Raw genomic sequence first — 23890 nt, 5'->3', positions numbered from 1 at the left:
ATATGCTGCAACCTGTCCACCACAATATCCACACCAGGACAGTCCGAAGACTCAACCTGCCCTGAAGAGAAACGAGGATGGAACCCAGAGTTGCAGAAAAACGGCGAAACCAAGGTAGCCGAGCTGGCCCGATTATTAAGGGCGAACTCAGCCAAAGGCAAAAAGGACACCCAGTCATCCTGATCAGCAGAAACAAAGCATCTCAGATATGTTTCCAAGGTCTGATTGGTTCGTTCGCTCTGGCCATTAGTCTGAGGATGGAAAGCCGAGGAGAAAGACAAGTCAATGCCCATCCTACCACAAAAGGCTCGCCAAAACCTCAAAACAAACTGGGAACCTCTGTCAGAAACGATATTCTCTGGAATGCCATGTAAACGAACCACATGCTGGAAGAACAATGGCACCAAATCAGAGGAGGAAGGCAATTTAGACAAGAGTACCAAATGGACCATCTTAGAGAAGCGATCACAGACCACCCAAATGACTGACATCTTTTGAGAGACGGGAAGATCTGAAATAAAATCCATAGAGATATGTGTCCAAGGCCTCTTCGGGATCGGTAAGGGCAAAAGCAACCCACTGGCACGAGAACAGCAGGGCTTAGCCCGAGCACAAATCTCACAGGTCTGCACAAAAGAACGCACATCCCGCGACAGAGATGGCCACCAAAAGGATCTAGCCACTAACTCTCTGGTACCAAAGATTCCAGGATGACCAGCCAACACCGAACAATGAACCTCAGAGATAAATTTATTCGTCCACCTATCAGGGACAAACAGTTTCTCCGCTGGGCAACGATCAGGTTTATTAGCCTGAAATTTTTGCAGCACCCGCCGCAAATCAGGGGAGATGGCAGACACAATTACTCCCTCTTTGAGGATACCCGCCGGCTCAGATAAACCCGGAGAGTCGGGCACAAAACTCCTAGATAGAGCATCCGCCTTCACATATTTAGAGCCAAGAAGGTACGAAATCACAAAGTCAAAACGGGCAAAAAACAGCGACCAACGAGCCTGTCTAGGATTCAACCGCTTGGCAGTCTCGAGATAAGTCAAGTTCTTATGATCAGTCAAGACCACCACGCGATGCTTAGCTCCTTCAAGCCAATGACGCCACTCCTCGAATGCCCACTTCATGGCCAGCAACTCTCGATTGCCCACATCATAATTTCGCTCAGCAGGCGAAAACTTCCTGGAAAAGAAGGCGCATGGTTTCATCACCGAGCAATCAGAACTTCTCTGCGACAAAACAGCCCCTGCTGCAATCTCAGAAGCATCAACCTCGACCTGGAATGGAAGCGAAACATCTGGTTGACACAACACAGGGGCAGATGAAAAACGACGCTTCAACTCTTGAAAAGCTTCCACAGCAGCAGAAGACCAATTGACCACATCAGCACCCTTCTTGGTCAAATCGGTCAATGGTTTAGCAATACTAGAAAAATTGCAGATGAAGCGACGATAAAAATTAGCAAAGCCCAGGAACTTTTGCAGACTTTTCAGAGATGTCGGCTGAGTCCAATCATGGATGGCTTGGACCTTAACAGGGTCCATCTCGATAGTAGAAGGGGAAAAGATGAACCCCAAAAATGAAACCTTCTGAACACCAAAGAGACACTTTGATCCCTTCACAAACAAAGAATTAGCACGCAGGACCTGAAACACCGTTCTGACCTGCTTCACATGAGACTCCCAATCATCCGAGAAGATCAAAATGTCATCCAAGTACACAATCAGGAATTTATCCAGGTACTCTCGGAAGATGTCATGCATAAAGGACTGAAACACTGATGGAGCATTGGCAAGTCCGAATGGCATTACTAGATACTCAAAATGGCCCTCGGGCGTATTAAATGCAGTTTTCCATTCATCGCCTCGCTTAATACGCACAAGATTATACGCACCACGAAGATCTATCTTGGTGAACCAACTAGCCCCCTTAATCCGAGCAAACAAATCGGATAACAACGGCAAGGGGTACTGAAATTTAACCGTGATCTTATTTAGAAGGCGATAATCTATACAAGGTCTCAGCGAACCATCCTTCTTGGCTACAAAAAAGAACCCTGCTCCCAATGGTGACGATGACGGGCAAATATGCCCCTTCTCCAAGGACTCCTTCACATAACTCCGCATAGCGGCGTGCTCAGGCACAGACAAATTAAACAGTCGACCTTTTGGGAATTTACTACCAGGAATCAAATCGATAGCACAATCACAATCCCTATGCGGAGGTAGGGTATCGGACTTGGGCTCATCAAATACATCCCGGTAATCAGACAAGAACTCTGGAACCTCAGAAGGGGTGGATGACGAAATAGTCAGAAATGGGACATCACCATGTACCCCCTGACAACCCCAGCTGGACACAGACATGGATTTCCAATCTAATACTGGATTATGGACTTGTAGCCATGGCAACCCCAACACGACCACATCATGCAGATTATGCAACACCAGAAAGCGAATAACCTCCTGATGTGCAGGAGCCATGCACATGGTCAGCTGGGTCCAGTACTGAGGCTTATTCTTGGCCAAAGGCCTAGCATCAATTCCTCTCAATGGAATAGGACACTGCAAGGGCTCCAAGAAAAACCCACAACACCTAGCATACTCCAAGTCCATCAAATTCAGGGCAGCGCCTGAATCCACAAATGCTATGACAGAATATGATGACAAAGAGAAGATCAAGGTAACGGACAGAAGAAATTTTGACTGTACCGTACCAATGGTGGCAGACCTAGCGAACCGCTTAGTGCGCTTAGGACAATCAGAGATAGCATGAGTGGAATCACCACAGTAGAAACACAGCCCATTCAGACGTCTGTGTTCTTGCCGTTCAACTCTGGTCAAAGTCCTATCGCAGTGCATAGGCTCAGGTTTAAGCTCAGATAATACCGCCAAATGGTGCACAGATTTACGCTCACGCAAGCGTCGACCGATCTGAATAGCCAAAGACATAGACTCATTCAGACCAGCAGGCATAGGAAATCCCACCATGACATCCTTAAGGGCTTCAGAGAGACCCTTTCTGAAAATAGCTGCGAGCGCACCTTCATTCCATAGAGTGAGTACGGACCACTTTCTAAATTTCTGACAATATACCTCTATCTCATCCTGACCCTGACACAGAGCCAGCAAATTTTTCTCTGCCTGATCCACTGAATTAGGTTCATCGTACAGCAATCCGAGAGCCAGGAAAAACGCATCGATATTACTTAATGCAGGATCTCCTGACGCAAGAGAAAATGCCCAGTCCTGAGGGTCGCCACGTAAAAAAGAAATAATGATCCTAACTTGTTGAACTGGGTCACCTGAGGAGCGAGGTTTCAAAGCTAGAAATAGTTTACAATTATTTTTGAAACTCAGAAATTTAGTTCTATCTCCAAAAAACAAATCAGGAATAGGAATTCTTGGTTCTAACATAGAATTCTGAACCACAAAGTCTTGAATATTTTGTACTCTTGCCGTGAGCTGATCCACACATGAAGACAGACTTTTAATGTCCATCGCTACACCTGTGTTCTGAACCACCCAAATGTCTAGGGGAAAAAAAAGGCAAAACACAGTGCAGAGAAAAAAAAATGGTCTCAGAACTTCTTTTTTCCCTCTATTGAGAATCATTAGTACTAGGCTTCCAGTACTGTTATGATAAGGTAATTCAGTACCACAATGGACATAGGAGTCAGAGCACATACAGTGACCTGACAATAACCCAAAAACATAGAACGAGCTCTGAGACGTGGAAACTCTGCTGACCGCAATCCCTAATCCTCTCCAACACAACTAGAGGCAGCCGTGGATTGCGCCTAACGCTCCCTATGCAACTCGGCACAGCCTGAGAAACTAGCTAGCCTGAAGAAAGAAAATAAGCCTACCTTGCCTCAGAGAAATACCCCAAAGGAAAAGGCAGCCCCCACATATAATGACTGTGAGTTAAGATGAAAAGACAAACGTAGAGATGAAATAGATTTAGCAAAGTGAGGCCCGACTTTCTGAACAGAGCGAGGATAGGAAAGGTAACTTTGCGGTCAACACAAAACCCTACAAACAACCACGCAAAGGGGGCAAAAAGACCCTCCGTACCGAACTAACGGCATGGAGGTACACCCTCTGCGTCCCAGAGCTACCAGCAAGCACGAGAAAACAAATAAGCAAGCTGGACAGAAAAAAACAGCAAACAAAAAGCAAAAGCGGAACTTAGCTATGCAGAGCAGCAGGCCACAGGAACGCTCCAGGAGGAAACAGGTCCAATACTAGAACATTGACTGGAAGCCAGGATCAAAGAACTAGGTGGAGTTAAATAGAGCAGCACCTAACGACTTCACCACATCACCTGAGGAAGGAAACTCAGAAGCCGCAGTACCACTTTCCTCCACCAACGGAAGCTCACAGAGAGAATCAGCCGAAGTACCACTTGTGACCACAGGAGGGAGCTCTGCCACAGAATTCACAACATTCCCCCCACTGCAGAGAGATGCAGAATTCCAGCTTGAATTAGAGTCATTTTGCAAAGAAAAACCCAAGTCATCCCTTATCCACTTCATGAGCTCTGGGGATTTGACCACTTGGACCCAAAGCGATACCAAGAAAGGAGCAACTCAGGCCTATATTTAATGGAGCAGATGTGAACATACTGAACCTACACTTCAATCATTGTCTATGGGACTGCTGGAGAAAGCTGAGCCCTATTCTTGGCTATTTTCGGCTGTCCCATTGACAGTGAATGGAGTAGAGGTTGAATGTGTGCACTCCATTCATGGCAGGGCTCTTTAGAGCTTGGGTACTGGGTTCCTGAGCTCCATTCACAGGACTGCTTGGTGGTCAGAAGTCCAGTAATCAGCAATTACTCCTCATCCTAGCTACATGGATTGGGCATAACTTTTTTTGGCAGTTGCATGACTTATACTTTCAAATCCCCTCTATGGATACCTAAATAGCTTGCCATTCCTATTTGTGTAAGAAATTTAAGTTATTCTCTACCTTTCTCTCAGCAAGGAAAAAATAAAGGGCCATAGTGATAGTTGCATTGTAATGAACTTATACTGAAAGTAGTGTAGACTACTAAGAATACAGACGGCTTTAAAAAATTATCTCCAGACTCTAACATTACCTTTTTGTAATGAGTTGTGTGGAATGTCTTTATGCCTTAATGACAGATATTCATATGATTTGCTTAATACAAATGATCCAGGCCATGGTCCCTGACTCTTTGAAGTGACTCCATTCCTAGTGGATTGTTCATAGCTGTCATGCCCTGGCTTCTTTTGTACAATAACATCTCCTCCACTTTCCGGTTTGACAAATCCGGAGTGTGTAGCAGCTGTACAGACCGATGATTCCTGTAGGAATTGCCACACAAATTAGAAAGGTATTCATAATCATTTGACAGCTAAATTAAAAATAAAACTATTTGCTGTACTGTGTAATATTAAAGCCGTAGAGCTTACATCTGTGTATATATCAGTTCCCCATAGGTTTCCGTTTTCACATCCAGGAGGACAAATCACTCTGAAACAGTTTTGTGACAAGTTTACAAGGTGAGCACATCTACACTATGCCAAAAATGGAAGCTGACGTATATTTTAACACACAGTTTATTGATTAGGCATGTTTTGAGCAGTATTTCTTTTTGGAAATCAATCAAAACATATTTGTTGTCTTGCAATGCATGCTTTTTTATTTTTGGTTCTAGCTGAAAGTTTGTAGCAATATTTTCATACTTACTTAGTGATTGATGAAGGTAATTCCTTCGCTGTTAACATGCATGTACCTGTGACTAGAAAATGAAAAAATAGGCATCACATAGACTGCCACACAGAGTGTTTTACAGGATTTCTACTAATATTCTGGAATAGATGTAATGACACTTAATGAGTCCTTTTACTATCCTAGTATATACCGTATTTTTCAGACTAGAAGACGCACCGGACTATAAGGCGCACCCAGGTTTTAGAGGTGGAAAATAGGGAAAAAATATTTGAAGCAAAAAAATGTGGTAAAATATTTAATAACATACTATTATATATAACAACACCACATATAATAGTATGTTATTATGTTGGAAGCTGCGGGACCAGTGTGTTGTCTGTACAGTACTATATGAAGATGCTGGAGGGTGAGCACCACTCCAGCACTGCAAAATAACACTGGAGTGCTGCTTTAAAATCCAATGGGAGAACTATAAGTCCCAGCATGTCCTGCAGATCCTATCACATGCTGGGAGTTATAGTTCACTAAAGAAGTGGCAGAGTGCTTTATTGTGTTTTGGAAAGACTAACCTCTTAATTGTGGCAGCCAGCCACTGTGGTGAGGTAAAAGCATCCCATGACTGCACACAGAGCCCTCCCTCTTGTTGCCTTTCCACAGCACAGGTAATGGAAGCCAGCAGATTCTAGTGTTGGAGTCTGAAGGACCTGTGATGATGTCAGGAGGGCTCTGTGCTGCCATGTGATGCTCCAGCCCGCCCACTTCTGACATCATCACAGGTCCTCCTTGTGCACACTGCACAGCACTCAGCTCCAGGCCAGGAAGGTACAGCGATCTCCTCTTCCCCGGACCCTGCTGCTGCTGCCTCCTCCTCCCCTGGACACACGGATCTCCCCAGCTGCTGCAGAAATCAGCACTGGGGAAGCCATGTGTGTCCCTGCTTAAGTGCAGTGCTAATTTGCCTCTCCTGGCTCACCCCTCAGCTGATAGGTAGGCGGGGAGTAGCTAATGAATATTCACTGCACTTAATCATCAGGACCACATGGTTTCCCCAGCACTGATTCCAGGCAGCAGGGACATCCTGAAGTGGGATAACAGTGTGATCCCACTCACTGCTGCCCCCCTCCCCACATGCTACATCCCTACCATAAAACGCACCCACACTTTCCTCCCAAATTTGGAGGAAAAAAAGTGCTTCTTATGGTCAGAAAAATACGGTAACCATAAAATCAACCAATAAATTATTCTTTTTAGGTTCAGATGGGCGTATTTCACAGATGGAATAGCCTGGACTGACCGTGGTTCGTTATCCAGACCAGAACTTTATCGTATAATCTTAGGCCACGCTCACACATTCAGTATTGTGTCAGTATATTACATCCAAATTTGTAAGCCATAATTAGAAGTGGAACAGGCAGAGGAAACGTATGATAGAAACATGTCACCATTTCTTCATTGTTCACACACTCCTGGTTTTGGCTTACAAATACTGATGTAAAATAGTCAATGTCTGAACGGGACCTTATAGACACATATGAAGTTGCAGGTTTGGTTTGAGAGACCCTCTGTTATTCAAGTGAAATACGTTCTGCATACAAACTGCCAAATATACCTGTCTGAACCTGGACTTAACCTGCAATGAAAATGGAAGTCATAATAAAAATCGCCTTCACATCCTCAGCTTTGGTAGAAAGCTTCATGTGATCTTCAGATTTGGCAGCATACCATCAGAATTTAGTTTTATGATTTTTCAGAAATATATTTAGGAGTAAAGATTATCTGTATTGTTCTTTATTAATTTAAAGGGAATACACTGATACTAATTTATTATAAATTATAATTAAACTGGAATAAATATCAAATAATTTATACCAGTTTACACCAAATGAGATGGAGAAAACGGAACATTTCTGTTTAAAAACCTTAAAAAAATAAACTCATAATAAAAAAAGTCCAGTTAATAATATGTCTAAATCTGATACCAAATTTCATTTCAATATAGAAAATTAGGTACTATTTTTGTAGTAAGAGCTTAATTTCTCCAGATACAGTGGGGCAAAAAAGTATTTAGTCAGTCAGCAATAGTGCAAGTTCCACCACTTAAAAAGATGAGAGGCGTCTGTAATTTACATCATAGGTAGACCTCAACTATGGGAGACAAACTGAGAAAAAAAAATCCAGAAAATCACATGGTCTGTTTTTTTTAACATTTTATTTGCATATTATGGTGGAAAATAAGTATTTGGTCAGAAACAAACAATCAAGATTTCTGGCTCTCACAGACCTGTAACTTCTTCTTTAAGAGTCTCCTCTTTCCTCCACTCATTACCTGTAGTAATGGCACCTGTTTAAACTTGTTATCAGTATAAAAAGACACCTGTGCACACCCTCAAACAGTCTGACTCCAAACTCTACTATGGTGAAGACCAAAGAGCTGTCAAAGGACACCAGAAACAAAATTGTAGCCCTGCACCAGGCTGGGAAGACTGAATCTGCAATTGCCAACCAGCTTGGAGTGAAGAAATCAACAGTGGGAGCAATAATTAGAAAATGGAAGACATACAAGACCACTGATAATCTCCCTCGATCTGGGGCTCCACGCAAAATCCCACACCGTGGGGTCAGAATGATCACAAGAACGGTGAGCAAAAATCCCAGAACCACGCGGGGGGACCTAGTGAATGAACTGCAGAGAGCTGGGACCAATGTAACAAGGCCTACGATAAGTAACACACTACGCCACCATGGACTCAGATCCTGCAGTGCCAGACGTGTCCCACTGCTTAAGCCAGTACATGTCCGGGCCCGTCTGAAGTTTGCTAGAGAGCATTTGGATGATCCAGAGGAGTTTTGGGAGAATGTCCTATGGTCTGATGAAACCAAACTGGAACTGTTTGGTAGAAACACAACTTGTCGTGTTTGGAGGAAAAAGAATACTGAGTTGCATCCATCAAACACCATACCTACTGTAAAGCATGGTGGTGGAAACATCATGCTTTGGGGCTGTTTCTCTGCAAAGGGGCCAGGACGACTGATCCGGGTACATGAAAGAATGAATGGGGCCATGTATCGTGAGATTTTGAGTGCAAACCTCCTTCCATCAGCAAGGGCATTGAAGATGAAACGTGGCTGGGTCTTTCAACATGACAATGATCCAAAGCACACCGCCAGGGCAACGAAGGAGTGGCTTCGTAAGAAGCATTTCAAGGTCCTGGAGTGGCCTAGCCAGTCTCCAGATCTCAACCCTATAGAAAACCTTTGGAGGGAGTTGAAAGTCCGTGTTGCCAAGCGAAAAGCCAAAAACATCACTGCTCTAGAGGAGATCTGCATGGAGGAATGGGCCAACATACCAACAACAGTGTGTGGCAACCTTGTGAAGACTTACAGAAAACGTTTGACCTCTGTCATGCCAACAAAGGATATATTACAAAGTATTGAGATGAAATTTTGTTTCTGACCAAATACTTATTTTCCACCATAATATGCAAATAAAATGTTAAAAAAACAGACAATGTGATTTTCTGGATTTTTTTTTCTCAGTTTGTCTCCCATAGTTGAGGTCTACCTATGATGTAAATTACAGACGCCTCTCATCTTTTTAAGTGGTGGAACTTGCACTATTGCTGACTGACTAAATACTTTTTTGCCCCACTGTATATATTTTTCCAGTGTGCTCCTGTTAATTTTTATTTCTGTCTTAGCAATAGCGTTTTAGTCTTTTGCCCCTTCAATATTTTTTGCCCATCAACTTATTATGGATCATTATATTGTATATTTAAGTTAATAAACAATTACCTGTTGTTGGTTGGAACCCTTCGGTATCATCTGTTATAAGTGTAAAAACAACAAAGAAAATGTGAGTGGTTTTTTGGATTAGATATACAGTAAGAAATCATCGAACCTTTAAAGATTACCTGATTCTGGGATTTTGTATGCTCTTTCTATGCTCGTTGTGGTTTGGAAATCAAATGAATTACTGAACACGAAGGACCCAAGTGACTTTTTCAGACTCTTTGATGTTATTCCGTTTCTTGAGGATGATGCATAATTCTTCTGCGCTGGTCTCTTTTCTATCATGACACTTCCTCCTTTGTTTGTTAATTTCCCTGAGTGGATAGCTGATGCACATACTGAAGACTCCTAATGGAGGAAAAAGCAAGCCAGTCGTGTGATATGCTGCTAGTCATACAGACATGGTCGCATTCAAACTGGTTTTGGTTTGTAGGAAGTTATTTTATTTAGTATATAAAATGTATTGTCTGGATCAGCAAAATATTACCATTAAACTATTTTGACTGGAGATGAGGGGATCTTTTGAAAATCAAATACACATGGAGGGAGAGGAGAAAGAGAGAGAGGACCCTGATTATTAGCGCTTATATTCTATATATGAAAGAGAAAGGACCCTGCTGATCATAAGAGCTTACACTTTACTGGCAAGAGAAAGAGAAAGAGGACTTCCCTGACCAAAAGAGCTTACATTCTACAGAAGAGAGAGACTTGCCCATTGACTCTGGAGATGGAAAATGACATTACAGTATAAACTGTGTGTGATGACACCATGTTTAATCTAAATTATGCCAGACGTATTATTCGGAAGGCCCAGGGACAAGAGCTATTGTTTATATGAGCCAGAACGTTGACTTTTGTTGTAAATTGAATTAATGTTTGTTGCTTTGTTGAATGGCTGCTGAATATCTATTGTGTCAGTCCCTACAGATTATTATTCTGCTATCTTTAAAGGATAAAGGTGCAGGTTAATTGAACAATCGATGTTTTTTAATTTGGTGAATGCCTGCTGACTGCCTATTATATCGGTCCATGTAGCTTGTTGTTCTGCAAACTCTGAAGGGCAAAATATGAATGTTAAATGAACATTCGAACAATGAAATATTCCCTACACAGTCTGATTCTGACAACACTGATTGGGCATTTCTACCCATCAGCAGATAACTACTCCAACAGCGGTGGAATGTAAGCAATTTTTGGAAGTGGAACAATGAAGCTTACATTGTCTAGTGGCTGCCAAGTACTGCAGTTTATCTCCAATCCAAGAAAAATAATCAGTAATATTTTCCAGTTGAAAGGGTTATTCTCACAATTGAATGTTTTTTACAAACCTAAATGGACCAATGGAAGTCTGACTGCAGAGTCTCCTTCCAAGTGCTCGTGCACACAACCAATTTTCTTGGACGAGTGCTATCAGTTGTTTTAACAGATAGCACTCGTCTCCATGATCGTCTATGAGGCTGTGTGCATGTCTTAATTTTTTCCTCAGACTGAGTGGCTCATGGAAAATCTCAGAGAAATGTCCAATTTTGATCTGAGTGTCAGATTAAAATAGGCAATACAAATCTATGGGTACATTGGACCGCACAATGGTGACATTCGCGTGCAGTCCGATTTTCAGATTTTCACGGACTGACAGAATGGAAACAGAGGAAACTTTTTTCTCTCCATGTCCAAGAAAAGCTGATGACTCTCTGATCAAACTCTAATCAAATTCTGATCACAGTAATAGGACAGTTTTTCTTGGATGTGGAAAAAACATTTGTGTGACCCTATCCCAATTCTGAGAACACGGATCTCAATGGAGCAGTGGCCACTTATGCTGATGAGGTATTTCAGAGCCCATGTTCGGGATTGGTGGGGGTTTCAATGTTGGAAAAAAATGAGTTTTTATTTTTATTTTACCAGGTAAATTTTTCTACTTAAGTAAATAAAATTCTGTATGCTTTTTGCATTGTCACTTCTTTTACATTTCTATTTATATACATTTTTATAATGTTTTGTGAGTGTTAAAATTTATTTGTTTATTCTCACTTGTGCATAGGTATCTGAGCCCCAAATCATCTCCTTATGCTTTTCACAATCAAAAGGACAAAGGACTCTGTGAAGTAAAACATGCAGAACAATGAGCTTAATATTAGCCAAGCAACGATGCAATGAGTGTTATTATATTATAAAGTTTGGTAGGCTCATTGAATGTTTAACAATAGAATATACTGTTAGCTTTTACATTGTATGGCACAAATTAAAGGGGTTGTCCGGCCTAGGCTGGAAGTCTGCCCGCTGACTTGTGAATCTTCTCACATCTCACACACTGCACACTGTGAGGATTCTCCAGTGACAGCATTGGTGAGTGTTGAGTGCAAGTATGGGATTTGCACACATGTGGTCACGTGCCAACTAAATGCGTGAAACTTTGCTCAATGCAAGTCTAGTCAGAATGTGGGCAGAAGTATGCAAATCGCATACTTATGGACACATGACCGCCCGCACCAGAGAATCCTCAAAGCGTGCAGTGTGCGCCTTATGAAGATTCACAAGAGTGACTGCAGACTTGTAGAGTAAGACCGGACAACACATTTAATACATATTATGTCTTATAAGTAACATTACTTGAATCTATTATTAGTTATCATTCTAAATTACTGAACATAAGTAGAAGACTAAATAAACTGTATGTTTAAGGTCCTATTCACACATTACTGTGTCACTTATATGATTTATCCACATAGAACACATATCCATTATATTTCATGGGCATATTCACTTGTCCTTTTATATTTGCATACCAAGAGTCCCCCCCAAAAAAAAAACAACAAAAAAAAACATGTCTGATATTAAAAAAGCCATCCCATTAACTTTTTTAACCTAAACATGTGTAAATTTGTACATAGTGTATTGTCAGTGTGCCACTCAGCTGCCACCACCCTCTCTGGGATCCAGATCTGTTCTCTCTTCAAATGCTCCAGGTCACTCCTTTCTCTATGCATCAGCCAATTGTCTCTTTTCTAATTTAAGCCTATGAATCCTTGTTCTGAAGCTCCACAGATTTACATTGTACAATTGATTTCCGGGTCATGCAGAGCACAGCGTGACCTGGACAGTCTGCAGAAGGGTGACATCACTCAGAAGAGGAGAAGAACGGTGCTGGACACTGTAGCAGATGGTAGTAGGTGAGTGTATTAACACATTGATAGCACACTATATACACATATACATATATTTAGTAAAAAAAAAAAAAAAAGTTCATGGGGGGATTCTTTAATCTGATTTGTGTATTAAAATTTTCCAGTCAACTCAATGGATCAGTGAAAAAAGGATAGCTCACTGATGCCTTTCCATGCATCAATAATGTGTCTGTTTTTTTTTTAATATGAGAAAATGGGATATCAAGTGAAAATATAAACAGGCACGCAGAACAAATTCGGATGCTTGAATGAGGATTAAGTGTCAGGCCGGGGTCACACTAGAGAGTTTTACGGACGTATGAGAGATGCAAAAACTACGCATTGCGCACGGACCAATGCTCCTATCTGCTGTATATTTCTCAGCTGTATTTTATGGGCGTAGAAAATCGCAGCATGCTGCGTTTGGCAGCGTATTGCACAAAAATCTGCCAATGAAAGTCTATGGGGGCGAGAAAAATACGGATTACACAGGGACCATCAGTAGGACTTGCGAGAAATATGCACCGCTGTTCTAGAGAAAAGCCGGTAATTCAGCGCGGTGTACAGTAAAATCACACTGACAGGTTAGAATAGAACAGAAAACAGTATAGGGAGATATATATATATATGTCAGTGAGACACATATATATCTATATCTATCTATCTATATATATATATATATATATATATATATACTGTATATATATATAGTTATATATGTATATTTCATACAGCACTAGATAGCAGAAAAGCCAGTAATTCAATTGTCGGCTTTTGCTATCTCCTTCCCAAACCCGACATGATATGAGACATGGTTTACATGCAGTAAACATTTTCATATCCCTTTTTATTTTTGCATATTACTCACTACTAATGTTAGTAGACATTGTTGTTTTTTTATTTTTCCTTTTTTACAGAACGAGGGTCGTCATTTGGATTAAGAGTATAATAAACTATTACAACACCCTGTGTCTTTATTTCATTAAAATGCTTTATTCCTAAGGTGTGTGTGTTTTATTAACCATTTACTACTATTGGATTAATAATGGATAGGTGTCTTATTGACATCTCTCCATTATTAACCAGGCTTATTGTCACCTTACAATAGCAAGGTGGCATTAACCCTTTAGTACCCCATATCCCACCGCTACAGGGTAGTGGGAAGAGAGAGGCTAAGTGCCAGAATAGGCGCATCTTACAGATGTGCCTTTTCTGGGGTGGCTTGGGGCAGATGTTTTTAGCCGGGGGGGGGGGGGAGGAGGGGAGGCAATAACCATGGTCCCTCTCTAGGCTATTAATATCTACCCTCAGTCATTGGTTTTCCCACTCTGGCGGAGAAAATTACGCGGGAGCCCACGCCAATTTTTTCCGCGATTTAACCCTTTATTTTAACAGTTAGAACCCCCAAATTTTGCACACACACACACTACTAACATTAGTAGTGAGGAATATGCAAAAAAAAGGGATATGAAAAAGTTTACTGTATGTAAACCATGTCTCATATCATGTCGGGTTTGGGAAGGAGATAGCAAAAGCCGACTATTGAATTACCGGCTTTTCTGCTATCTAGCGCTGTATGAACTATAAATATATGTATATATGTGTCTCACTGACATATATATATATATATATATATATATATATATAGACTGTATGTATATTTTCACGAATATTTGAACCCATGGATCCATTCTATGTCTATTTTCCAAGCCGGCGAGAAAATCTCGCTATATGGATGCCATACGGATTACATACGGAGGATGACATTCGTAAAATACGCTGCCACACCCTGCCTACGGATGACATATGGATCACTGTTTTGGGATCATTTCTGCGTATTACGCATGTAAAATACGGACCGTATTTCCCTACGCTGAGTGTGACACCGGCCTAAGGAGCTTCAAGGAAGGCAGCCTAAAATAAAACTGAATGTGTAGTGTGCACATATGACTTTATTTTTTATCCTAAATTATCATTATTTACATATAGATTAAGGATTAACTACATTTTTTCTTGTTTGTTCAAAAGGATTATTGCTGTTTTCTATTTTACATGTTTGGCAAATGTGATACATGTGTGCTGTGTGCCCATGAAAGTATCAATTTATTTTATTACAGTATTGACTATTTAGTGAAACAAAGGTACAATGTGGAAATCTAGGTGATTATGTTATTTGTCATGACAATGCAGCCTGCAAGAATATTGGCTAAGGCTATGTGCACACGTTGCGGATTAGGCTTAGGAATTTCTGGTGCGGATTCTGCATCTCTTGGCAGAAAACGCAGGTGCAGATTTGTCGCGTTTTTTGTGCGTTTTTTTGTGCGGATTTGCTGCGGATTCACTGCTTTTTTTTACCCCTGTGGATTTCTACAATGGAATGGGTACAAAAACGCTGCAGATCCGCAAAAAAGTGACATGCTGTTAGGGCTAGCGGAACGCACCGAGTAAATAGAGATGCTTTTATTGATATTGGTGCGTTCGCAGCCCGGGGTCCACCGTGCAGGACTATCTGCTGCTAGCAAACGGCGGTACTATATGGCGATATAGACTAACTCAGTTAATTCACCGAGTAGCCGTGAAAGAGAAGCACTGTGCCCTGTTAGACTCCACAGAGGCACAGGCTAACTGCCCAAACAGAGAGCAGTCAGTGGTCACGCATGTACACAAAACTCCTCGCCGGAGGAGCCAGCATTCTAGGGGTTTATTTCAGCCGGGTCCCTGAATACATTCAAACACAAACTCCTCGCCGGAGGTGCCAGCATTCTAGGGGCTTATTTCAGCTGGGTCCCTGAACACACTCTCACGTGACCACACTGGCGCAAAGCATATAACAAAAGACAATACTAGCGCATGGCCGTGTGGCCATGCGAGCCTTAAATAGTTGCAGCACGTTTAGGACCTTTCAAAGAAGGACCAATGGAGTTGCTGCAGTACCTGAGCATGTGACCCCAGATCTCCACTGAGAGATCTTGCCCTGGGCATGCTCAGAGTGCAAAGCAGGACTTAGTCCTAGCACCTACAAGGACCTTCCAAGAAGGACCAATGACCTTAGCTGCAGTATCTGATCATGTGACCCTCAATCTCCACTGAGAGATCTTACTCTGGGCATGCTCAGAACGTGAAAAGCAGGACTTAGTCCCAGAAGCATCTGCTTGCCGCTGCCCAGCACTGACTTCAATGGCAGAAGCAGGAAATGCAGCAGTAACTCTTAGCACAGAGTCAGACTGAGCGAGACGCTGGGACCGACGTCTCTGCTGAGCAGGCTCCACTGCGGCAGGAGAAGAATGGGAGACCGCAGCGGAGATGGCCCGAGATTCCCCTGTGCAGAGGCAGGAACTCGACCCCTAACACTTGCTACTTCTTTTAATCCACAGCGTTTCCACACAGAATTTTCCGCACCATTAGCACACCTTTTTGCCATTGATTTACATTGTACTGTAAATCACTTGCGGATCTGCAGCGTTTCTGCACCACAAAAAACGCTGCAGATCCGCAGGAAATCCACAACGTGTGCACATACCCTAAGGCCTGTTCACACATCTACCAGGTCTCTTTATCTCATCTAACTGCATATGTCCTATGTGCCTATGAGGCAGTTCGCTCAGGTAAGGAGACCCGGTCCTAAGGGCAGGTATTGTGTGACCTTTACCAATGCAACTTCACTACAGAATGACTTGAATCTATCCTCTAACTTTTTATTAGACAAACTTACATAGTAATTGGTTCAGTTAGGTCCTTTGCAGGCAGTGCACAATCTGCTGTAACTGTAGTAAAACAATAAAAACAAAAAATAAATAAAAAAACAATAAAAAATATGCCAATTGAAATAAATGTAACTTTAACCCCTTCATGACCCAGCCTATTTTGACCTTAAAGACCTTGCCGTTTTTTGCAATTCTGACCAGTGTCCCTTCATGAGGTAATAACTCAGGAACGCTTCAATGGATCCTAGCGGTTCTGAGATTGTTTTTTCGTGACATATTGGGCTTCATGTTAGTGGTAAATTTAGGTCAATAAATTCTGTGTTTATTTGTGATAAAAACGGAAATTTGGCGAAAATTTTGAAAATTTCGCAATTTTCACATTTTGAATTTTTATTCTGTTAAACCAGAGAGTTATGTGACACAAAATAGTTAATAAATAACATTTCCCACACGTCTACTTTACATCAGCACAATTTTGGAAACAAAATTTTTTTTTGCTAGGAAGTTATAAGGGTTAAAATTTGACCAGCGATTTCTCATTTTTACAACGAAATTTACAAAACCATTTTTTTTAGGGACCACCTCACATTTGAAGTCAGTTTGAGGGGTCTATATGGCTGAAAATACCCAAAAGTGACACCATTCTAAAAACTGCACCCCTCAAGGTGCACAAAACCACATTCAAGAAGTTTATTAACCCTTCAGGTGCTTCACAGCAGCAGAAGCAACATGGAAGGAAAAAATGAACATTTAACTTTTTAGTCACAAAAATGATTTTTCAGCAACAATTTTTTTATTTTCCCAATGGTAAAAGGAGAAACTGAACCACGTACGTTGTTGTCCAATTTGTCCTGAGTACGCTGATACCTCATATGTGGGGGTAAACCACTGTTTGGGCGCACGGCAGGGCTTGGAAGGGAAGGAGCGCCATTTGACTTTTTGAATGAAAAATTGGCTGCACTCTTTAGCGGACACCATGTCACATTTGGAGAGCCCCCGTGTGCCTAAAAATTGGAGCTCCCCCACAAGTGACCCCATTTTGGAAACTAGACGCCCCAAGGAACTTATCTAGATGCATAGTGAGCCCTTTAAACCCCCAGGTGCTTCACAAATTGATCCGTAAAAATGAAAAAGTACTTTTTTTTCACAAAAAAATTCTTTTAGCCTCAATTTTTTCATTTTCACATGGGCAACAGGATAAAATGGATCCTAAAATTTGTTTGGCAATTTCTCCTGAGTACACCGATACTTCACATGTGGGGGTAAACCACTGTTTGGGCACATGGTAAGGCTCGGAAGGGAAGGAGCGCCATTTGACTTTTTGAATGAAAAATTATCTCCATCGATAGCGGACACCATGTCGCGTTTGGAGAGACCCTGTGTGCTTAAACATTGGAGCTCCCCCACAAGTGACCCCATTTTGGAAACTGGACCCCCCAAGGAACTTATCTAGATGCCTAGTGAGCACTTTAAACCCTCAGGTGCTTCACAAATTGATCCGTAAAAATGAAAAAGTACTTTTTTTTCACAAAAAATTTATTTTCGCCTCAATTTTTTCATTTTCACATGGGCAATAGGATAAAATGGATCCTAAAATTTGTTGAGCAATTTCTCCCGAGTACGCCGATACCTCATATGTGGGGGTAAACCACTGTTTGGGCACACGTGGGGGCTCAGAAGGGAAGTAGTGACTTTTGAAATGCAGACTTTGATGGAATGGTCTGCGGGCGTCACATTGCGTTTGCAGAGCCCCTGGTGTGCCTAAACAGTAGAAACCCCCCACAAGTGACCTCATTTTGGAAACTAGACCCCCAAAGGAACTTATCTAGATGTGTGGTGAGCACTTTCAACCCCCAAGTGCTTTACAGAAGTTTATAACGCAGAGCCGTGAAAATAATAAATACGTTTTCTTTCCTCAAAAATAATTTTTTAGCCCAGAATTTTTTATTTTCCCAAGGGTTACAGGAGAAATTGGACCACAAAAGTTGTTGTCCAGTTTCTCCTGAGTACGCTGATGCCCCATGTGTGGGGGTAAACCACTGTTTGGGCACACGTGGGGGCTCAGAAGGGAAGTAGTGACTTTTGAAATGCAGACTTTGATGGAATGGTCTGCGGGCGTCACGTTGCGTTTGCAGAGCCCCTGGTGTGCCTAAACAGTAGAAACCCCCCACAAGTGACCCAATTTTGGAAACTAGACCCCCCAAGGAACTTATCTAGATATGTGGTGAGCACTTTGAACCCCCAAGTGCTTCACAGACGTTTACAACGCAGAGCCGTGAAAATAAAAAATCATTTTTCTTTCCTCAAAAATGATGTTTTAGCAAGCAATTTTTTATTTTCTCAAGGGTAACAGGAGAAATTGGACCCCAGTAATTGTTGCGCAGTTTGTCCTGAGTATGCTGGTACCCCATATGTGGGGGTAAACCACTGTTTGGGCACACGTCGGGGTTCGGAAGTGAGGGAGCACCATTTGAATTTTTGAATACAAGATTGGCTGGAATCAATGGTGGCGCCATGTTGCGTTTGGAGACCCCCTGAAGTGCCTAAACAGTGGAAACCCCTCAATTCTACCTCCAACACACCCCTAACCCTTATCCCAACTGTAGCCGTAACCCTAATCACAACCCTAACCCCAACACACCCCTAACCACAACCCTAACCCCAACACACCCCTAACCCTAACCACAACCCTAGTTCCAACCCAACTCTAAGGCTATGTGCCAACGTTGCGGATTCGTATGAGATTTTTCAGCATCATTTTTGAAAAATCCGCGGGTAAAAGGCACTGCGTTTTACCTGTGGATTTACCGTGGATTTCCAGTGTTTTTTGTGCGGATTTCACCTGTGGATTCCTATTGAGGAACAGGTGTAAAACGCTGCGGAATCCGCACAAAGAATTGGCATGCTGCGGAAAATACAACGCAGCGTTCCCGCGCGGTATTTTCTGCACCATGGGCACAGCGGATTTGGTTTTCCATATGTTTACATGGTACTGTAAACCCGATGGAACACTGCTGCGGATCCGCAGCGGCCAATCCGCACCGTGTGCACATAGCCTAATTCTAAAGGTATGTGCACACGCTGCGGAAAACGCTGCGGATCCGCAGCAGTTTCCCATGAGTGTACAGTTCAATGTGAACCTATGGGAACCAAAAATCGCTGTACACATGCTGCGGAAAAACTGCACGGAAACGCAGCGGTTTACATTCCGCAGCATGTCACTTCTTTCTGCGGATTCCGCAGCGGTTTTACAACTGCTCCAATAGAAAATCGCAGTTGTAAAACCGCAGTGAAATGCGCAGAAAAACCGCGGTAAATCCACGATAAATCGGCAGCGGTTTAGCACTGTGGATTTTTCAAATCCGCTGCAGAAAAATCCGCATAGGACCAGAATACGTGTGCACATACCGAAACCCTAACCCTAGCCCTAACCCTACCCCTAACCCTAACCCTAGCCCTAACCCTACCCCTACCCCTAACCCTAGCCCTAACCCTACCCCTAACCCTACCCCTAACCCTACCCCTAACCCTAACCCTACCCCTAACCCTACCCCTAACCCTAACCCTAGTTCTTACCCCAACCTTAGTGAAAAAAAAAAAAATTCTTTATTTTTTTTATTGTCCCTATCTATGGGGGTGACAAAGGGGGGGGGTCATTTACTATTTTTTTTATTTTGATCACTGAGATAGGATATATCTCAGTGATCAAAATTCACTCTGGAACGAATCTGCCGGCCGGCAGATTCGGCGGGCGCACTGCACATGCGCCCGCCATTTTGGAAGATGGCGGCGCCCAGGAAAGAAGACGGACGGACCTCGGGCGGCCAGGTAAGTATAAGGGGGGGGAGATCAGGGCACGGGGGGGGGCGTCGGAGCACGGGGGGGTGGATCGGATCATGGGGGGTGGTGGATCGGAACACGGGAGGGAGGATTGGAGCACGGGGAAGGATTGGAGCACGGGGTGAGGGATCGCTGTGCGGGGGGGGTGGATCGGAGCACGGGGGGGGGGGGTCGCTGTGTGCGGGGGGGGGATCGGAGTGCGGGGGGGTTTGATTGCAGCACAGGGGGTGTGATTGGTGCACGGGGAAGCGGACAGGAGGACGGGGGAGCGGAGCACAGGACGGAGGGGAGCGGACCACAGATCGGGGGGCTGGGGGGGCGATCGGAGGGGTGGGGTGGGTGCACATAAGTGTTTCCAGCCATGGCCGATGATATTTCAGCATCGGCCATGGCTGGATTGTAATATTTCACCAGTTTTTTAGGTGAAATATTACAAATCGCTCTGATTGGCAGTTTCACTTTCAACAGCCAATCAGAGCGATCGTAGCCACGAGGGGGTGAAGCCACCCCCCCTGGGCTAAACTACCACTCCCCCTGTCCCTGCAGATCGGGTGAAATGGGAGTTAACCCTTTCACCCGGCCTGCAGGGACACGATCTTTCCATGACGCATATGCTGCGTCATGGGTCGGAATGGCACCGACTTTCATGACGCAGCGTATGCGTCAAAGGTCGGGAAGGGGTTAAGACTACAGGACAAGTAAATACTAAGTAGATACCATACTGATGTGCTGTGTAATGCATTATACTGCAAAAAATGGACTATTACCTGGCTTCAATTCCCTGGTCATTCCTACAACAGAAAGTATAATTTAATGAAAGCATTGATAATTTTATAGACAAAGGTCTGATTAGGTAAATATGTGCCTCAGCCTACCTTGCAGTGGCACTGTATAGGAGAATTCTGTATATATGGTGGTTTTATATTCATATGATAAGCTCAGTATAAATGATCCAGATGCTGGACCTTTACGTTTCGTTGTTATTCCATTCTTTGTGGATTCGCTGTAGCTGCTCTGTCCTGGCTTCTTCTGGAATATCACTGTTCCACCCCTATTGTCCATATGTCCATTGTGAATGGCAGCTGCACAAATTTCAGAATCCTGTAGATGAGAAATGAATATGTTATTTTACTAGTATACGTTCATTTAATATAAATGAGGACTACTTATTTGTGCTTTCCGCTTACATCTGCAAAGATTTGTGATCCCCAGACTTGTGCAGGGTGTTTCTGACAATTCTCCGGACAAAATATTCTAAGACAATAAAAAAAAAAATCTGTGTTAAAAAAGTGAAATAATTAGTGATGAGTGAATATACTCGTTACTCAAGATTTCCCGAGCACGCTCGGGGGTCCTCCGAGTATTTTTTGGTACTTGGAAATTTAGTTTTTATTGCCGCAACTGAATGTTTTACATCTATTAATCAGCATAAGTACATGTGGGGATTCCCTATCAACCAGGCAACCCCCACATGTACTTATGCTGGCTAACATATGTAAATCATTCAGCTGCGGCAGTAAAAACTAAGTTTCCGAGCACTAAAAAATACTCGGAGGACCCCCGAGCATGCTCGGGAAATCTCGAGTAACGAGAATATTCGCTCATCACTAGAAATAATACATTTTCTTAAATAATCTTAAACATGTTGTATCTTTACCTTGTACACCAAAGCATTAAATATGGGGCATTCAGTGCTTACGTGCTTACTTAATAGCAATATTAACATAATGCAAACAGCATCTTATAGAAATAAAAATTGATTTTTAACACCCTTTAACACCCCAACTAGTCCTCTTTAATGTCTATCCTCAATACCAGCACTTTAGTGCTTGTACTATAATATTCCATTAATATAAAATTCTAATTGCAAGACATTGGAAAGATATCGAACCCCCTTCCCTATCAGAATGGATCAATGAATCCAATAGCATATACTCATTTGAAAAAAATCATTTGGTTCACCCCGATTAAGAGAAGCTTGGAGAAAGCTGGCCACAATGGTATGAATACCAAAATAAGATTAGAATATAAATCTTGTAATTAATCATCAAGTCTGTTTGTGCTATATATATTTTTACATGTTTCAGTTTATCCACTTTGGAAAAGGAAATAAAAGGTTATTCCTCAACAGGACTACATTATTAACATCCCCTTTCTTCCCTTCTGCCCTCATTTATCTCCACCCTTTTCCAGTCCTTCCCTTCCTCTCTTTCCTAACCTCACTTCCCTATAAATTTGTACCCCTTATAGAACTGTTGAACTTTCTAAGCATTTTTGTTGTTATAATAATTGTACCAATAATCTTAAATAGTTTATAAAAAATAAAAATAAAATTGATTTTATGAATATAAATGCACGTTTGATGCCTAGTTTACAATTTTTGGATGATGCTAAACTTACATTGCAACTGCTGCGAGCAAATCCTTTCCAGTCATTGAGCACGTTGCTTTGACTAAAAATATAAAGTGAAAAAATAACTTTATAAAAGGAACTTTTTTAAATGTAGATTTAATTCAGTTACTATAGAGTATTTCCCAACCGGGGTACACTGTCACTTAAGAGTTCCTTAACCAGTTCATGATTGAGTCATTTTCTGTCCTTCCTAATGAGGTCCATTTTCATGTTAATTTACAGGTTAATAGTGCTCTAAAGGCACTTGGCCGCCTTACCGAGAGCACGGTTGCCAGAAGAAAATTTACTTTATACCTTCCAGAAGCTGCTGGCTTTCAAGCAATTAGGCATGGCAGGGCAACTACAGTCACGCCTTGCAGCACTGTTAGCAGCAGCAATAAGTTCTAAGTGCATCAGTGCAGAGTTGACCAGGGTGGATATCTCATTGATGCAACCTGTGTGGTCACATAGGGGCCCATGAAGAAAGGGGGCACACTTCTAGCTCCAAAGCTGGTGGAATTGTTCAAAATGATGAGCCATTAGGCAGCAAAGGGCCTAGATATTATTCTTGCACAGGCACCCATTTCTATCTGTGCCCACCAGTGGAGCCAATTTTCAGTCAAAGTGACAGGTGTGGTCTGAGAGGTGCTTAAAGGGAACCTGTTGGCAGGAATGTGCACAGTAACCTACAAACAGTGTCAGGTTGTCACTAGTGATGAGCGAATATACTCGTTACTCAAGATTTCTTGAGCACGCTCGGGTGTCCTCCGAGTATTTTTTAGTGCTCGGAGATTTTGTTTTCATCGCCGCAGCTGAATGATTTACATCTGATAGCCAGCATAAGTACATGTGGGGGTTGCCTGGTTGCTAGGGAATCCCCACATGTAATCAAGCTGGCTAAGAGATGTAAATCATTCAGCTGAGTTGAGGAAAACTAAATCTCCGAGCACTAAAAAATACTCGGATGTCACCCGAGCGTGCTCAGGAAATCTTGAGTAACGAGTATATTCGCTCATCACTAGTTGGCACCATTATACTGATTAATATTATACCTTTGTTGATGAAACCCGTCTTGTGGTTTAATTTTAATTTAAATTTTTCAGTTAAAGATTGTCCATAGCTGCTACTGTGCAGGCAGTGGAGGCGCCATCTTGGAGGAGGAAATGTTATTTTTCTCTACAAAGATGGCACCACCGGTACCTGCTCAATAGAAGCTATCGGATCACTCATAGCTGCAACTGCGCAGGTTGTCCAGCACCATTTTTAAACGGATTTTTATTGTTTATGTATT

At 42.4% G+C, this 23890-nt stretch overlaps 1 protein-coding gene across 1 annotated transcript in view; it reads right to left on the bottom strand.

Annotated features, from left to right (window-relative positions):
- LOC138648128 (uncharacterized) overlaps positions 1-23890 on the bottom strand; it is a 147044-nt gene that overhangs the window by 26172 nt on the left and 96982 nt on the right. The window contains exons 43-53 of the mRNA XM_069737633.1: positions 22609-22660; positions 21396-21462; positions 21084-21309; positions 20976-20999; positions 16377-16428; positions 11532-11598; positions 9623-9848; positions 9504-9533; positions 5727-5778; positions 5450-5510; positions 5113-5341 (exon numbers count right to left, since the gene is read on the bottom strand). Coding sequence (XP_069593734.1) covers positions 5113-5341; positions 5450-5510; positions 5727-5778; positions 9504-9533; positions 9623-9848; positions 11532-11598; positions 16377-16428; positions 20976-20999; positions 21084-21309; positions 21396-21462; positions 22609-22660 — 1086 coding nt within the window. The remainder of the gene's footprint in view (positions 1-5112; positions 5342-5449; positions 5511-5726; positions 5779-9503; positions 9534-9622; positions 9849-11531; positions 11599-16376; positions 16429-20975; positions 21000-21083; positions 21310-21395; positions 21463-22608; positions 22661-23890) is intronic.

This window comes from Ranitomeya imitator, chromosome 8 (assembly GCF_032444005.1).
Source record: "Ranitomeya imitator isolate aRanImi1 chromosome 8, aRanImi1.pri, whole genome shotgun sequence".
Classification (NCBI taxonomy): domain Eukaryota; kingdom Metazoa; phylum Chordata; class Amphibia; order Anura; family Dendrobatidae; genus Ranitomeya; species Ranitomeya imitator.
The sequence above is the reverse complement of the archived record's forward strand: the minus strand, read 5'-3'. Positions and strand labels throughout refer to the sequence as shown.